The sequence below is a fragment of the Taeniopygia guttata genome, chromosome Z, assembly GCF_048771995.1.
Source record: "Taeniopygia guttata chromosome Z, bTaeGut7.mat, whole genome shotgun sequence".
Classification (NCBI taxonomy): Eukaryota; Metazoa; Chordata; class Aves; order Passeriformes; family Estrildidae; genus Taeniopygia; species Taeniopygia guttata.
Window position 1 is genome coordinate 64,162,704 of NC_133063.1, and position 18,310 is coordinate 64,181,013.

General features: G+C 38.6%; 2 protein-coding genes across 3 annotated transcripts in view; both read right to left on the reverse strand.

Moving 5' to 3' along the window:
- CMYA5 (cardiomyopathy associated 5) overlaps nt 1-5,498 on the reverse strand; it is a 46,010-nt gene extending 40,512 nt beyond the window's left edge. The window contains exon 1 of the mRNA XM_030258581.4: nt 5,233-5,498. Coding sequence (XP_030114441.4) covers nt 5,233-5,399 — 167 coding nt within the window. The 5' untranslated portion in view covers nt 5,400-5,498. The remainder of the gene's footprint in view (nt 1-5,232) is intronic.
- Nucleotides 5,499-6,088: 590 nt separating this feature from the next.
- Nucleotides 6,089-18,310, reverse strand: part of TENT2 (terminal nucleotidyltransferase 2) — a 47,308-nt gene continuing 35,086 nt past the window's right edge. Inside the window, exons 13-15 of one of the 2 annotated variants that reach the window (XM_030258598.4) lie at nt 18,018-18,109; nt 12,138-12,217; nt 6,089-10,273 (exon numbers count right to left, since the gene is read on the reverse strand). In XM_030258598.4, the coding sequence (XP_030114458.4) occupies nt 10,199-10,273; nt 12,138-12,217; nt 18,018-18,109 (247 nt within the window). In that variant the 3' untranslated portion in view covers nt 6,089-10,198. The remainder of the gene's footprint in view (nt 10,274-12,137; nt 12,218-18,017; nt 18,110-18,310) is intronic. The other variant, XM_030258597.4, reaches the window with a different exon arrangement.

The following is an 18,310-nucleotide window of genomic DNA, read 5'->3' on the forward strand; positions in this document are numbered from 1 at the left end:
CCTGAAAGACTTCTCTCTAGTCAGAGGAAGTGTCTGCCACTGGAAAAAGATGTTTGCGATATTTCAGCTCATAAATGTAGATAGGAAGCCACTGGCATCCAGGACAAAAAGCCAGTGCTGTGTTTTTTCCATGTTGACATTTAACACCCATTCCTGTTGGTGCTTATAGTATCAGCATGCTATTTCACTGCTAGAACATTGACTTAAATTTTTTCTTAGTCTTGAAGACACTGACAACCAGTTTTGTGCCTCCTGCCATAACAGCTCAAACCCAGATTTTTCTTCCTGTCCCCTCCTGCTTCTCACAGCCTTCTGCTTCTCACTATGACTTCTATGCTGCATCCACTAGGATTTCAGATTTCTAGTCCAGCCTCGCAGGATGGACAAATTTTCCTTTATGAATCATATTAGGGGAGAGTTTTCACTCCCCCAGCTGCTGGAGTGGTTGTGTTCACACAGTGAGTAGGGTCTACCCACTTGTGCGCACCACTACTATGAGATATATATGTAGCTAGCCTATCAGCTTTCTAAAATTCTCCCTAGCCTCTCTTTATCCTCTTCATATTAGACCTTGCCACTGCTGATATCATAAAAATGAGTAGCTGTTTGCTGCATAATTCCTTACAAGCTGAAAACAATACAGATAAAATGCCCAAGATGTCAACCTATGTCTGTAATCTGCGCTGACAAGATCTCATTTTCTGAAAGCTCGTACTTCAGGCACAGTGCAGGAATGGTGGAAATTGGTATTGCCAACTTGTCTTCCCAGTTGAAAGAAACACTTCTCTGTGCTTGCATTTTTATTCTGTACATATCTGTAGTTTCTGCCTTTACCATGGTGCCCCTTTCCCCCTACAGCAATCAGTATGCTCAGCAAGGTCTCTGCCTATTGTTCTGCATTTCCCATGGCCACAGCTCATCCATCTTCTTCAGGCTAAGAGAATTGGGAGCCACAGAAAGACATAATTTCAAACCCAGCCCTCCACCTTTGACTTCTTTCAGTTAATGATGCCTCATCTAGCAATGGAGTGGCTCATGCATCTGTCAAAATTCAAAGGCTCTACTATCTAAAAACAGTAAGACAGCTGCTTGCCCAGCTACAAAGCTGGGATTTATGATGAGTAGCTGGGAGCCAGGACCTGGGCTTGTCTCCCACATTTTGTTTCACCTCTTATGAAGGAACACAGCCTGCTGTAGTCTAGTCTGTTTTCCAGACACCAGGTCACGGCATGTCCTAGTGACATCGCCATTTTCAGGATCAGATGCTGCTTGAGAAACCCACAGAACTGCCACGGCCAGAGGTCTGCCATGATCCTGCATTCTGGATTCTCCACCATGTTGCAGAGGGAGGACAAGTACCAAACACTTCAGTCTGGGTGTGACACTTCATTTACACAATTACATAATCACTCTCTTGAGACCCAATGGGGAACTTTTTGAAGTCTGAGAGCCCTACACAACAAAAGGCTGAAGAGAAACAAAACATAGAGTGCCCAGCTGCAGGAGCAACTAAGGGCTGGCTGCACCCCTCCCCTCTGCAATGCCCCCACCTCAGCATTCTGCCCCATTCAGCTGCTCAGTTACCTTTTGCGCAAGCTTCTACCATGATGTGCTTGAAACGGCCCGCACAAGTCTGCTTCCTACCTCTCTCACCTTCCCTGCTAATGTTCCTGCTGCAGGTGGCAGAAAAACAGCCCTGCCAGCTTCTTCCACCCTGGCCCACATCAGACACTGCCTCATCTAGAGGCATCTAAAATCACACACACTCTCCCCATGTCTTTCTCTGCTTTGGGAAAGGTATGGTAACTTATTTTCAGAAGACAAATCCACAGTGCTCTCCACCCCCTCCTTCTCACCATCCATTTGCTATAATTCCAGTCTTTTTCTCTCCTAGATGCTGCAGCATCCCCCACGTAGCAGGAAGACGCCTTCTCCACTGTACTTCCCTTTATATTAATTTTCATCAATCATTATAAATGAGAGTTGTCTCTAAAGCTTACACACCTCTCATCTTGTGGAAGGACTGCTTCATCAATAAAACAAACTCAACCACTTCCATAACTTAAGGACTTTCTCCCCATTTTTCTCCCCATCTACTGGTTATAGGTAACCACTAAAAAAGGAGGTAAAACCCTATTTACCTATTCTAAGCAAACAAGCTGTCTGGAAACACTTAAATTGGCTGCAGAGCCATTTTTATGTAAACCCTGCACAAAAACACATCCTAAGACCTTCCCACTGTAGAAGGAAATCAGCTGAGAATGGTCTGAAAGACAGAAGTGTGTCAGAACAGCTCACCCGTCACACATATGTTAGAGACACAAATATTCCAGTGGGTATGTAAACCAGTTAAACAGTAAATGACTTTACTTCAGTTAGATTTTCACCATTACCAATACAAAAATTAAAACCTGTTAACTTCCTACCCATTCTTGCCTTAGCAAACACAGTATTCAAAATATTTCCCCTGTTTAGGTGATTAATCAAATACATGGAGCTAGAAACAGAGGCCATCTACCATAATCATCTATCCTAAATAATAAAATGCCCAAAGGCAAGAAAATACTCTATGGGTGCTATACAGATCAGAGGCGTTTTTGTGCTGACAAGGTTATGAAACCCTTATCCCACCTTTTTAATAGGTTCTGATGCTGCATGTTAGTCTCATTACTTATATACAAAAGTGTGCTAGGAAACCAAATTATTTAAACATTACATTAATAAGGGTAATAAAGACATGAAACCCAAACTCTTCTGTCTTTCACATGCGTGCCTTGTAATTTTGAGACAAGTCATCATTTCTGCTGCAGCTTTTGGGATTTAATTTGATGCAGCTGCTGTACGGTGTGGAAGCAGAGTGGTTTGGTCAGAGCTCAGGGGCTGGCGTCTCAGAGCAACACCAGGGCTCTTCTGCTTGTTTCATAGAGGTGCTTCCTGACCTTGGGGCACACATCTTGCTGCAGGATTCTTGTATAAATTAGGTACAAGGCTATTTAACGTGCTTGAAAGGCAGAAATAGGAGTCAGTGGAGCTTTCCTGCTGACTTGCACAACCAGGTGCTGTTAAACTGCATTCAAAGGAGGCAAGCAGAAGCAACAGAGAACTTGGGGTTGTTAAAAATAAATTGATGGCAGCAGGGTCCAGGACAAGCTGCCTTTAGCCAAGTTTGCATATAAGTTACATCTCCTCTAAGCTACGTTTTCAAAGCCCACGCACTCAAAAAAATCTGTTCTGCAATGGGGACTTGAAAACCTGTTTGTCAACAAAGAATTTGCTCACAGCTTGAGTATGTCCCAGGGGATTAACCTGTCTCATCTTGCCAGGAGCTCTGCCCGGGCACTGACCACACGACAACATCTCAGCAATTGAAGAGTCTGTTTTATTTAACTTTTCCAAGCTATTGCTGAGTACTTGGTATAGTCACCACATTTGTGCCAAACCCAAAATTTTACATCTCTTTTAACCTAATCAAACTAACCAATTCAAATGTGCTCAGTTACCACTTAGCAGAGCTGTTAAAAGTCTATGACCTGTTTATTAGTAAGACAGCTAAGGACAGAGGAAAAACTCTGTTGTGTCTAATATAACTGGGAGCTGAAGGGAATGTTTGCTGTGATTTAAATGCTGAGATGCAAGCCCAAGTTTGCATTGCAGAGGTTGCCAGCCAGAAGACCCATCTGTGAGGAGCTGCTAACAGGCACCCATGGAAAAATCATTCTTTCAGCACAGGTAGTAAATAACTGAGAGGCTACATAGATTTCACTACCTTTTTAGTAATTCCTACTTGTGTTTTACAGTTTCAGCTTTATTATTAGCTATTTATTTCCAGATTCTATTAAAAATTATATATCTAAATAATGGTTTAGCTCTGTGCAGTGAGCGGCTCCACTCCATGAACTTCAGCTCATTTTCTTGCAGAGATACAGCACAGCCATGTGCAAGCAGTGTTTTATTGACAATCCCTCTCTCTGCCAGTATAGGACTGAAAATCCAACACCTGCCTTGAGAAAAAAAGCAGCATTACACACAAGGGTGTCCACCCACTGTGGAAAACTAGCTCTTTATTTCCTGTGTAGGAAGGTTCTCCTACTGTTCTAGGGTACATTTCCCCACTTGGCTTTTGTTGTTGCAGCACTTTGGGTGGGTTAGGCTGCAGAGAGGCCCCACTGCCATCTTTTTTCTCCAGTGACCATCAGCAATGTCGGAAAGCACTTTGAACTGTGATACACACAGAGTGATGGTAAACGTGGATGTCTTCACAGCACAGAGGCATTAGAAACTGTATGACACGTTCCTTAAAAAATGGGTTTCTGGAAAAAAACTCAAGCTAACAATATTAACATCTTAGGTTCTTCCTACAGTATCCACTTAAAAGGGATGGGGTCTACTCAAGACAAGGAAGAAATCTTGAGATTTGGCATGTGCTGGGGGACGCTCAAGCCTTGTGGTCTTTGTGAAAGCAACGGTGCTGGCACAGGCAGAGTCTGTCTGCATGGAACAGGTTTCAGCCGCCTCCGCATCCTGCGCAGGACCATTGGGCAGGGCACTGGGCCACAGCCTTGCTCGTTTCATTCCTAATGGTAGGAGAGCAATAGTAGGACACTAAACTGTTTCTGTGGAAGACTTATTAAGAAAACAAAAATACTGAAAGAAAAAGATTGAAGATCAAAGGGATAAAATACTTCCCATTCCACAACAAAAATCAGCCTTACAAATCATGACCAGCAATAGCAGCCATGTATAACAAGTTTTTCCTTTTCAAGGAAAGAAGAAACTGAAGAGGGAGGGACAAGTGGGAAGCAATAAAGGGCCATAAAAAGGAACCAATTTTAATGCAACATTATAATCTTTGAGCATTTTCTCCCTGACAAGCAAATCTGCAGAGCATTTAAGATCCATATGTGACAAAGAGTCAGCCAGAGAGGGAGGAGTGGAAGGAGATGCCACTTGAGCTGGCATATCAGAGGATCTTTAAATAGAAAAGCTTTCAGGGAACTCGGGGTAGGCGCTTACCACACAAAATTTAATTACAGCCATACTCATCTGAAAAAAAGAAAAAAGTACTACAGCCCTCTACTCCCCCCTTTTTCTTATCTACACCAATTGGGTTAGGGAAGGGGGAAAAGCCAATAAACCAGCAAGGGACACCAATCCTGGCATCTCCTGGGGGATAATGCTTTGGGGTAGAGCTGCCAGCTCCCTCTGGGGCTATGAGCCCCTGGGGAGACATACCTGTTAGTCAGATCCTCTGCTTCCTCTGGGTCCACGGCCGCCTCCTCTTCCTCCTCCTCCTCTTCCTCCTCCTCCTCCTCCTCCTCTTCTTCTTCCTCTTCTTCATCTCCTATGAAGGACGAAGTCTCGGATGCCCTGTCACACTCGGCGCCGCGGGAGCCCTCCATTCCCTTCCCAGTTCAGGCCCTTGCCGGTGATGTTTACCCCCAGCCCTGTCCTCCCCAGGGCTGCCTGAAGCAACTGTCATCCCCGGTAGCACTCACTTCTCCTGACTCAGGGCAGTCTTTAAATAGAAGGCAGCAAAGTTACAGCGCAGAGTCGCTGCTGTTCCTACCCTGTCTCCTAGCACCAGCCCAGTGCCAGGACACGTGGGCCTGTGGCCATCTCTCCAGCTGCTCTCCCCCTTGGCCTGCTGCCCTGCCGCAGAGCTGCCTGTACGGCACACAGCAGTCCGGCAGCAGCAGGGAGGAAGGGGCCAAGCAGACCTTCCCCAGCCACCTCCAGCAAATTTGGGGTGGATGGTAATAGATGAAGAAGAAGGAGAGTTTATCTGTGGCCCCAAGAGAAGGTATGTTTCACAAGTTCTGCCCTTGAGCACACCCAGAATGCCTCAAGCTCAAGCTGGAAAGGTCAAATACAATAACTAGTGGATGAGCCTCTGACAAACACATTTAATTATTAATACCATACTGTAAGAGATATCAGATGCACTGTGGTATTTAACCATGCAAAAGGAATGTATTTAAACCCTCGATTTATCAATGTGTTGAATCACAAGACATTTAAAACTTCCTATTTGAGCAGCCTAGAACCAATTATAGTTTAAAGCAAAGACAAACTGTACTATCATGCAGAGTTTAGATTAAGCCAGTTATACTTTATTATTCTGCATTTTACACAAAATGAAGTGCTTTTCACAAACAAAACAGAAATATTTCTAATCTGTATTAGTGAAAATGACTTTATTAAAAAAAAAAATTAGAAGAGGAGGAAAAGCACTAAACCCCTGATTTTAAGTAAAGAACTTCCAAGATATCTCAAGTATAAATGACTGTATGCACAGTAACTCCAGTGCCCCCAGCTTTTTTTTTTTTTTTCCATTGTTCTTCAAATAAATATGTGGCTATAAATCAATCAGCAAACTCTTTCTTAAGAGTGCTGTAAGTATAGAACACCCACCCATGTACTTCTGACTACAAGCTACCTCTGCACGCAAAATTAAAATTCTCCTGATATTCCAAAACAGTATGTACAGGTCTTTCTGCTCTCTTGACCCACACAGTGACATACACAATATACAAGGTGACAATGCAATTTTTTGAAAAGTATATTTGAAACAGATATTAAATTAAATTAAACTCTACACTTCATCATGAGCATAGACAGTGTACACAGCAAAATGTAAAGAATATGAAGTACTCTTCCTTAAATTTCATGTGGAGGGCAAGAGTTTTACAAGTCTTCTAGAAATGCTTATAGACGAAACATACATACATTGCACAAGTTTTGATTCAGTCTTCAGCATAGCAAGAAAAAGGCAAGTACTCTTTTACCAGAAACCCTTCAACTTATTTCCATCTGTACTTCTCACAAGGGAATTCGACCCGTAAAATTGCACATTCTTTCATGCTCTTCAGACAAGCATCATACTCAGTAAAATCAATAGAAATATTTATATCTGAACACACAAGGATTACAGAGAACAAGGCAAAAAAAAACCCTGAACCACAAAATACAAGAAAACCCATAGCAAGTACAGTACAATAAATCAAGAGTGACATTCTCTGATGGACTTAAATTTAACATCAAATATACTGTGACTCAAATCCAGTAACACAAGTTCAAGTAAAGCACTAGTTCCAAATAAATGTTTGGGATTCACAAATATAATGTATTTGTAAAAGCTAACTTCAGGTTTTTTACAAATCATCTTACATCATTTTACCATCACTGCCCGTTTTTCCCAAATGACCATGTCATCCTGCGATGTGAGTCTCAAAATTGATTTATATTGATTTCTTTGTACGGGATTTTTAAAAAGTAACACTTTATACTGTCAACACACCTAAAGGTACTGAGAGTTCACTTACACATTCACATTTCAAGACAAGTGAGAGCAAGAGCTGGAAGAGAAACTTTAAGTTTCACAGTGCATAGCCTATGCCAGTTCTGCATTACTATCACCAAATGTGAAGCTCTTGCCAATGTTTGGTCCTACTGTGTACCCTTGAGCCTGTTAATTTAGTCCTGAAGGACTCAGGGGAGTTCTTGAGATCCTAGAGAAGACACAAGTGGTTTCTGACACATGAGGTGAGAACCAACAAGAAAACCCAATGCCAAAAAGAGTAGTCAAGAATAATAATTTAAAAAATTAAATAAATAAAAGTGCTGAACTAAAGCAACTTTATTTCAAGGCAATAACAAATCCCAAAGAAATCAGCATCTTGCACACATATTGACACCTTGATCAGTTGTGAAAAATACCTTTTACCAGAGAGCTCTCAGAAAAAACTACTCCTACTAGGATGTATGCCAAAGGATAAGAAGGTAAAAGTTTTTATTTTTACATGAAGGAAAGTTGAAAATTTTACCCTAACACTAAAATTTATGGTAGCCATTACTGAATTTTTTACCCTGAATACTTGCCCAGAGTAGATGACAATGCAGGTCATTAAGCCTCGAACAACTTCAGACTATACAGAACTGGATCCAAAGTTAAAGCCCAGCTCCTACCCATTCTCCCCAAGCCATTTAGTTTGTGGTATTACATCTGAAGTTTTCTGACAAAAGTTGCAGCCCACTATTTAACAAATATGCTATCAACAGGTCTGTTCCAAAAAAATTGGGGAAAACTACCATCTAGATTTTCTGGTTATAGACATGGTTTATCAGAAAGACATAAACTTGAGAAAAAAAAAACAACAAAAGGATTCTTTTGAAAGACACAGACTGTTGTGGTTACAGACCTTAACTTGTATTAAAAATACCACTTAATTTTAGGACACTTTTTATAGAGTAGCTCAGAGATACCACAATGTTTTAAGCTAACCTTTTAAAAACAGTTAGGAATTAAATTAAACATGAAGCATTAATTTAAGGTGTAAGAAATGTTGACACATTAGGTGATGCAATACAAACTCATAAGAAAGTTTTATGCCTTTTATAAAGTTTGGTTTCTCACACTCAGCTCACTTAAAACATATTTAACTTTAAACATTTATGTCCCTTCTTATTTATCCTAATTTGGGAAAGTTTTAAATTTTCTAGACAAAGAATATGTTTTTTAAGAAGATATAGCCAACATTCTTTTTTCCCAGAATCTACACAGAGCTTGTAGAGCATCTTTGAATCCAGACATCATCCTGTCCTAAAATCTTGTGCTTCAATTTTACATAAAGTGAATCAAAGTGAATGTTCCACTGATACTCAAGTCAACCATCCTATAGAAAAAGGGTAGTGAGGGTGAACATGTGCAAGGAGGAAGAATATTTCAGTGGACTTCCAGAGCCATATTAAAATTGAAAGACAGTTAAAATTGCAGAAGAAAAGTCAATTGCAGAAAAAAGGAAAAATTCTACATAGACTGGACCACGTGGAAGTGTGTAGGAAGTAATCTCACATCAGGCATATAGTTTACAGTACTAAGAATTTCTAAATAAATTAGATCTTAAAAAGTTTTTACAACATGACCTAATGCTTGTTATTCTACAGCTAGAAGAGTTTTCACTATCTTGTTAGAGAAAGTAATAAACCAAACTTTTGTCTATTCACAGATGTACTGCAGAATAGCCATGATAAATCTTGATGAATTGCAACATGGGTCTTCTCGTGGGGCATTTTCCTATTCTACTTAAGTATAGGAAATACTTTAAATACACAGTACAAAATAACATAGATTGGAAAAATAATCTGCATCTTCAATGTATAAACTTTATTCCACTGGACACCATATAAAATATTAAACTTAAAAAAATGGAAGTATGAATTTGACTTCAGTGGTAAATACAACCTTAAAAATTAATTGGTCTTCAGTAACAAATATATGAGAGACACAAATTGTGCTATAGGAGGTCTAAGAGAAGGTTTGCAAGTTTTTTCGAAGAGCTATAATTTTCAATATTACTTACTTAGATTCAATTTACAGTGAATCAAATCACAAACATTTACACAAAATCAAATGAGAAGCCCAGCTTATTTTAGCACTGATGTGAGGTGTTTTGATTTTGATTTGGTCTTTTTCTCCAAAAGAGGCACCACTATTACTTCAAATATGTATAAGGAAGCACAAAAAGTTTTCCTTCCTACTCTGTGTGAATGTGAAGCATTTATGTGCATTGAATTGAGCTTTTTTATTTCAACTTCTTCATAGTACAACTATTGCTTGAAAATTCTGGTTTACATTATAGTTTTTGATATTCAGAGTACTACCAACCATAATCTAGCTTCATTTTCATAAACAGTTCCTTGTTATTCCAAATAAAAGTGAAATAAAACAGGAAAGTGCTAAGTTGAGCAGAAGTGTTTAATGCAATCCAGCAGATGTAAAGCACACACTCTATTCAGCAAGAAGCTGGTAGGGCACAGTGCCTTAAGGATGTAGTCAGATTTGCACATGTTTAACTTTGTCTATATTTCATGGTTAAATCTGTCGGAAATAATGGTTACACAGATCACACAAGAAACAAGTCAGTATATCCCCATAATTTACTTAAAATAGATGTATTCTTCTTGTTTGCTGTGAGTTTCTTCTAGAAGTCAACAATACAAGCATTTTCAGAAAGCGTATTTTGAATATCTCTATTAACAAATACTGATAATAAAATATGCCACATCCTTATAAACATTTTCTTAACAAAAGTTTACAGAGAAAAACAGGTCATAAAAACGATGGGGTAAATGCCTCCTGATTTTGTCTCTGTTCTTTGTTTCAGCAGGATCCAAAAAAAGGGAAAATGAAAGAAGCTAGTTATCTTTTCTGTTTGACTGCTTTTAAAGGTAATATATAGTTCAGGTCTTTCTTGTCTTGTAATAACCGCCAAGCCTGAGGAAAAAAAAGACAAGGTTTTTAAAAAAGACTATATAATCTTTTCCATTAAAACTTAAATACTATTATTAGCAATAAGCACCGCAGTTCCACAAAATTAAGCTTGATTTTTTTCCCCTTCTTGAAAAGAAAGAGATTTTTTTTTATTTGTTTTTGGGATTTTTTTAAGGGAAGCAAAATCCAAAAAGTACACAAAATGCAATGAACAAATGAGGAAGGTAAAGCCTTTCAAGAACAGACTGGACTTTTGGAGACAGAGATATTAACAATTTTAAGCATTACACTGGTATTCTAACTGCAAAATAATTGTCTCAAATTCACACATATCAAAATCCCCAATAAATGATGTTATGCATTGTCATTTCCAGAACTTAGATGTGTCTCTAAAACAGCTTATTTCAACTTTCTTCTGTGTTCTTAGTGTGAGTTTCAGGACATCTGTTATGCCATGAGCCTGCAGTGACCCTCCTGTGTTTATACAGAAGTCATTTACACTCCAATGTGTAATGAAAACCTCAAGAAGAACTCAAGGACTCAAATTCTCTCAAGGACAAAATAGATTGCTTAAGCTTTTTTAAAAATGGTGCAGGATATTAAAAAGTACTTGCACTTTTAGAGCAACTGTCATTATTATGGTATCTGGTAAAATGACATTTTTCAGGGCTGTATCACTCTAGTCTATTGCTTCCAGACAGCTAGGATCAAACATCTGCTTTTACATTTTTCAGAAAATCACACAGGTTTAAACGAATTTTGTTAACTGAAAACTCTGAAAAGAGAAGTTCTCTCTGATTTCACAGTACCACAAAAGCCCAAGCCACTTTGTAACTGTGACTTTAGCAGATTCACAAAATCAACTAGTTTATGTATCAGTATGTGAACAATTCAGTATTTTGTATGCTAACATGGTTAAATAAAAGAAAAATGTATTAACATTTCTGAATAGAATTAAAAAGAAAATGTTATTCTTTTCTAACTAAGGTGTCTCTTTTAGCATTTGCTCTATTACAAGTATCTGGCATTGAATTACTTCTTGCTGAAGAAGCCTTCAAGGTACTTGAAGACATGAATAACTAGAGTAAACACGATCCTCCAAGGACAGCTTAGTAGGGGAGTCTTAATTGGTTAAAGCTGGAAGCCAGTTCTATGCACTAATCCCTAGTTATAACTACATAAAAAATAATCAGAGATCTCAGAAACCTAGAATTTACGTTGCAATACCTATGTAATGCCTATGATAAGAGAGAAGCATAAAAGAGAGTTGATACCAAATATTTTCAGAAAAATTATGCTTAACCAAGTTCTAAATTTTTCTTTGTTTCAACTTGTCCTTTCATTCCCTGACTGGAACAGTGAAAGCTCATGCTGGAACTACTCATGTTCTAAAATTATGAGCGTGGTGTCCCTAAAGAAAAGTACCCATTTAAGTAAGTTATCAAAAATCAGAAAACCCTCATTATTTTGGTGGTGATATTTATTAAAAAATGGAATAGTAAGAAGAATAAAATATTATCTATTACCACTCAAATTAATATAGGAATAAATAATGAATGAAAACAAAGTTGTAACTTTAAAGCTATTAACCATTGTTAAAATTTTACACGCACAAGAAAGTCTAAAAGAGAGTGTTTTTACTATTTAGTGTACCCATTTCAGTGTAAACGTGAAGTTTAATGGCAGACGTTAAAGAAGACTCTTAAATTATTTTTCCATGCATTTTTAAAAACACGCATTTTTATTACTTATCGTACAAACCATAAAACATCATAAACAGGCAGGTTTAATGACTAACATTTTCAAGATAGTAAAACTATCTTGAAAAACCAAGTGGCCAGAAAAATTACATGAGATTACTTTTTACCTGTGCAATTTCACCTCTGATCATATCAAACTTCTGTTTCTCATGTACAGCTCTAGCAGTATTTGTCCCATCAAACGGCTCTACAAGATCAAAAACAAACATGAAAACTGTAAAAAAAATATCTAGAGTTAGTTGTCTCTACTAACCAAGTAGGGTCAAGCATATAATTGCTTCCCAAAAGTCTTTTAAATTCTCAATTCCTCTTTGGTTCTCAAGATTTCTTTCTACATAACATTTATCAAAAACCTCCAAACCAAAACTAAACTAAACCAACCAATAAGACAAAATAAACCTCCAACAAGAACAAGGAAACACAAGACAAAACAAACAAACCAATAAACAAGAGAAAAAAAAAACCCCACCCAAACGCTGAATTCTCTGAACGCCCTGAATGGAGAACACTGTCAGGGATTTCGCAGATGACACAAAGCTGAGCAGTGCCATTGACACTATAGGGCAGGATGCCATCCAGAGACACATGGACAAATCTGTGCAGTGGGCCCATGAGGATCTCATGAAAGTTCAACAAGTGCAAGTGCAAAGTGCTGCATCTGGGTCGGAACAATCCCAGACATGATTAAGACTGGGAGAAGTCACTCAGAGCAGCCCTGCCCAGAAGGACTTGGGGGTGCTGGGGATGAGAGGCTGGACATGACCCAGCCATGGGCACTCCCAGCCCAGAGAGCCACACGTGTCCTGGGCTGCATCCAGAGCAGGGTGGGCAGCAGGGCCAGGGAGGGGATTCTGCCCCTCTGCTCTGCTCTGCTGAGAGCCCACTGCAGTGCTGCATCAGCTCTGGGGTCCCAGCACAGGAAGGACATGGAACTGCTGGAGGGAGTCCAGAGGAGACCACAAAGATGATCAGAGGGATGGAGCACCTCTCCTGAGAGGATAGACTGAGAGAGCTGGGGTTGTTCCATCTGGAGAGAAGGCTCTGGAAGAGATCTCATAGCACCTTCCAGTATGTAAACAGGGCCTACAACACAGCTGGAGAGGGACTTTTCTCAACAGCATGTAGTGATAGGACCAGATGGAATGGCTTTAAATAAAAAGGGCAAGCTTAAGATTAGATATTTGGAAGAAATTCTTTACTGTGAAGGTAGTGAGGCATTGGAAGAGGTTGCTTAGGGAAGCTGTGGATCTCTGGAAGTGCTCAAGGCCTGGTTGGATGGGGCTCTGAGAAAAGTGATCTAGTAAAAGATGTCCCTGTCCCTGGCAGGGGAGTTGGAAAGCGATGATACTTAAAAGTCCCTTCCAACCTAAACCATTCTATGATTCAATGAATGCTCTAATGATATGTAATTCCTAATAAACTCGGGTTATTATTATCTATTGAAGCATTCTATGATTGTGCTGGATTTATGCAGTAGCAATTATCTGCTACAGCTCAATAGTCTGTGATAACGTATCAGACTATGATTATGCATATTACAATATTTTGAAACTTATTACACATGAGACTCTTGGAACTATTCACTTTAGATTCATCTCATTCAACAGTTTCTCAGTGAAATTCTGAAAATATAGCAAAATATTTACTATAATTTTAATATAAGACATATTCACTTCATACCTATTCTGCAGTATTTGTTCATAAGTTAACCATCTGGGGGTTCTACTTTCCACTAATGGACTGCAAATTAATGTGATGTTCCCCCCCCCCTTTTTTATCCTAACTTAATAGTTTGGAACTTTTTTAATTGCAAGATTACAGAAGTATTTCTTGCTACTGATAAGGCTGCCAACATTGGAGCAATTGATACTAAAAAATTATGATGCAGGGACTATGCATTACAGTGTGCTACAAACCAGATTTTATAATCTTTTTTTTCTTAATAGAGAACTGCTTAAGTAATAGTGAGTATTTCACACTGGCAGGTCCTCAAGGACCACAGAACCACAGAAGTAGATTTTTTTTGTCTAGCTGGTTATTAATTACTTTTATTTAGCTAGTAATGTATAGCAAAATAAAGCATTACACAGACACCAGAAGGGCTTGTGCCTTTATGGAGACTGGAATTTCAAATTTGGTACGCACTCCATGGCTTTAAGTTTTTATTTCTGCTGGCTATTTAAATTAAAGAAAACTAAGACTATTTTTAATGCAATAAATGTTGTATTTAGCCGTTTTCTAAAAAGATTCTCTTCAAATTACCTAATTTTCAGTGGACAGTTACAGGCAGATTTCCTTTATTTTAGAATGCATCATACTTTTAGTTCAGAACAAAAACTGTCAACCAAATAAAACATACACAGTCCTATAATGTCAGTCCCATTATCTGAGAGAGTGATCTAGTGTAATTAAGAACTCCATGTGCCTTACTATGTGAATACAGCATTTCATTTGTATGAGATAAATTTGATGGTAAAGAATAATTTTACAATCAGCTGCTCTTTACACCTCTACATTTTCTAACCATCAAGACAGTAAGAGTTTAAGTTATTTCGTTCACACACAGAGATGAGAATATTAAAAGAAAAAAGTAACACAGCTTTAACACTGATGCTTAAGGAAAAGGTTAAAGGGAATAATTTTTCCAAACAAAAATACAAGATGTCACACAACTTCAGAACTGCTGTTAACCAAGCCCTGAGGAATTATTTTTTGAATTATTGTTAGGATGTGGATCTGAAAGATTTGAAACTACAAATATGAATCAGGTGCAGCTTAGATGGCTTCTGATTTTATTTCCCTAAATTATTATCAATATAATTATCTCACAAAATTGCCACATTTCTAGCTTTTCTTATTCTCCAACAGGAGAGTATTTGATATTACTTGATACAGACAAGATTTAAACTCAAACTAGAATAGTCAATAGCCATTTAGAGCTTATGACAAGGATTGTTCAAAATATTATCTAAAAGCAGGATTCTCTGTATCTTTGTATCCCCATCATGGTAAAAGCCTATCATATTTTAAAGTGTCTGGAAAGAGCATCTATACTATATTTGTTTCTCTAACAGCAAAACCACATGTGAGAATCAGCCTCAAGGCCCATAACATTTAAAACAGAACAGTTTGTCTTGAGCTAATCTAGATACAGTACTACATGGAGAATTGTGGAAGCTTGCAGGCACAGGCTTGTGTAATCTATCAACAAATATATTTTAGATATTAAAAATAAATGCAATAGTACCAATTACTGAATTATTATTCTGCAAACAGGAAAATTTGACATGGAAAACAGAATATATTGGCGTGTTTACCTAACTTTTGCAATCTTCTTCTCAAGTACACAGAAATTTATGTACATACTTAAATTGTATGTACATGGAACCTAGTTCCATGTAATAGCTTTTATGAAGTCCGCTTTGAGCAAAAGTAGGAGATTTTTCCCTCCCAAATCAGAAGTAAAAAACATGGTATGTGAGGCTAAACCCATTAAGTCTTGAACTAAGGAAGGAATCAAATATGTCACCTATAGGTAATTTTGCCTTTTTTAACAGCTCAAAGGCAAAAGCATTAAGGAAAAGTTCTAATTAATCAAGACCATTAAATTAAAAATCTAGAGTGTCTATTTTGTATGTTGATGTGTATTCTATTTTTCAGCCTGGCAGAAAGATAACCTAATGTTATGGGGTGACATAATGGTGTTTGTATCCCCAGTCTTGTTTCTGTTTATGTTTGATATTATGTCCTGTGCTTTCAGAACTGACTCTGAAAGTAAAGGTTTGTTTTGCCTTGTTATCATCTGGTTCACCTCCCCCCATGGTCTGTTGTCTAGAAGAGGCTAGTGCTGGCTGGCTTGCTTTGCTTTGCTTGCTGGCTTTCGCTTGCTTGCTTTGCTTTGCTTGCTCTTGCTTCTGCTTTTGCCTTTGCTTCCAGTTGGTTTAGCTAAGCAGTCCAATTCTTCCCCTGGACTGTTTTTTTTCCTTTCCTTTTCCTGAATACCATCCAACCTGCTCTGGACTGGGATGCTGGACACACCGAGGAACACCGAGAGCCTGCGCTCTGTGATCTGCAGCAGCCATCCCCAGTGCTGGAGAAAAATCCCCAGCATCCAGACCTGGGCAGCCACTCCCAGGAGAGACTTTCTGGATTTGTCATCTCTTCAGTGTGGTGAAAGAGTTTTCATGTCATCTGGTGTTGTTAATTTGGTTTTGGTGCTGGGGAGTGTTTTGTTTGTTAAATAAACACGTGCTTTTCCACTTCTCTCAGAGAAAATTTTTCCCAAACCAGGTGGGTGGGGAGGGGCCGTGGGGGTTTGTTTTCTGGGGGCTTCTTCCAGAGGTTTTTCTCAAAAATTTGCCCTAAACTAGGACACCTAATTATTCAACCACTTTGTAATGCATAAAATACTTGAGAGCTTGAAACACACAGCCCCCTGGAACAGTGGATCAGCATCACGTGACAGCAGCAAACATAGCTGCCCAGCATTCCCACCTCCCACATTCAGACCAGAGCCTTGGCAATGCCTCACTATGCTGTTCTGAATCATTTCAGCTGTGCGGATACGCTAATTCTCATATTTCTCAACTCTAAGACCACCGAGTCCAGTGCAACTATATTTCAGTATGTTCTTCTTCTCCTACAACTATTGATTTTTCCCCAAAGGGTCAAATAAAGAACAGGAATCCCATCATGTGGCTTTACATTGACATTGATATGACTATGGCCAAGTCCATGAGCTCTGGACCACAGAATAACGAAGTTCACCAGCATGTGAAGTTGACTGAAGGTGATTCGCTGCACAGAACAACACAAATGCAGGGAAGTACATAAATGCCCCAACCTTAAACCTCATCAATCTTGAAGAATGTCTGTTCAGCCATAGGACTTCTGTCTTGGTCTTCTCCTCCCCCAGCAAAATCTTCTTAGTGTCTAACAACTTTCCCTACACCGTTTGTCTCCTGTTCAAGTTATATTCCTATTTCATCTTGCAACATCAACCCTTAATATCCTTATCCTAACAGCCTTCATTGATTTGCAGCCACCTCTCCCTTTTGTGACAACTGTTTCCAGTTACCAGCAACTCTCAGCCCCTTCAGTCTCTTCTCTTTCTCCTAACATCTCAATCCTTCTCTAGGTTTATCATCTCTTTCCTTAGTGCAAGCTTCATCTCCTATGTATGCTTACCTGCTCATCTTCTCCGTGTACATTCCCCACAGCAGCTGAAAGGTGTCACTAGCATATGAATCTGGTTGCCTGTAAAATGCTCCTACTCAGTCCTGCACTGAGACAGCTGAGACCTGCAACTCCAACAGGTAGCCTGGGTTTACCCTCCAATTCTGGAAGGCATCATGTCGTCTCTCCACAAATCCTATATTCACTAGCCAGCCAAAAATAGAATCCACAAAGAGATCAATGTACAAATAACCTACACCCACATCACTGCAATGCCAGAGCATTTCAAGAACGAAGAATATTCTTCAAGAAGTATCTGAGTATGTGCCTGCTGTGTTTTTTCAGAAGTTCAAACTTGGCAAAACTGACAACTATTTTTGTGGAGCAGAAAAACACACACTACTGGCATAAAGGCCATTCCTTATCAAAATCCTAAGCCCTGTTCCAAAAACAGGGCAATGAGTGCTCTTGAAGAAAAGGTCAGGAGTACTATTTTTAAACACTTTAGAGCTTAAAGCTTCCTTCTCAAATGTTTTTGACAGGACTGATACGAACTATTAACAGTGGTTAAACTTCCTTCTCTACATAATGTCTTAGAAATACATGTGAAATGTATTTCTAAAAACACAACTAAGGTAAAGTCTAATTGATATATTTATACATTTAATGCCTTAACAGTTAAAAATACACATGTATTTAGAAATACATGTGAAATGTATTTCTAAAAACACAACTAAGGTAAAGCCTAATTGATATATTTATACATTTAATGCCTTAACAGTTAAAAATTATAATGCAGCTTCACACTTTACCTTCTACACAAATAAATTTGTTTCTCCATTCAATACCATCAGGTCTTGCAATAGCCTTGGCCTCACGAACTGAAATCATTTGATGGCTCCAACTAAAGAAAAAGAAAACAATTTGCAAAAAATTTTAACTCTTCATTCTAAATTCAAAGTATCAGTTTACGTTAAAAAAATTGTCAGACTGCAATGTCATAAGCCTGGATAACACAATATTTTATAACCATCAGTAATTTAGTTTAACATCATGGGTAGGAAACATGAAAAATTTTCTACTAACAGAAGTTCAAATACAAAAA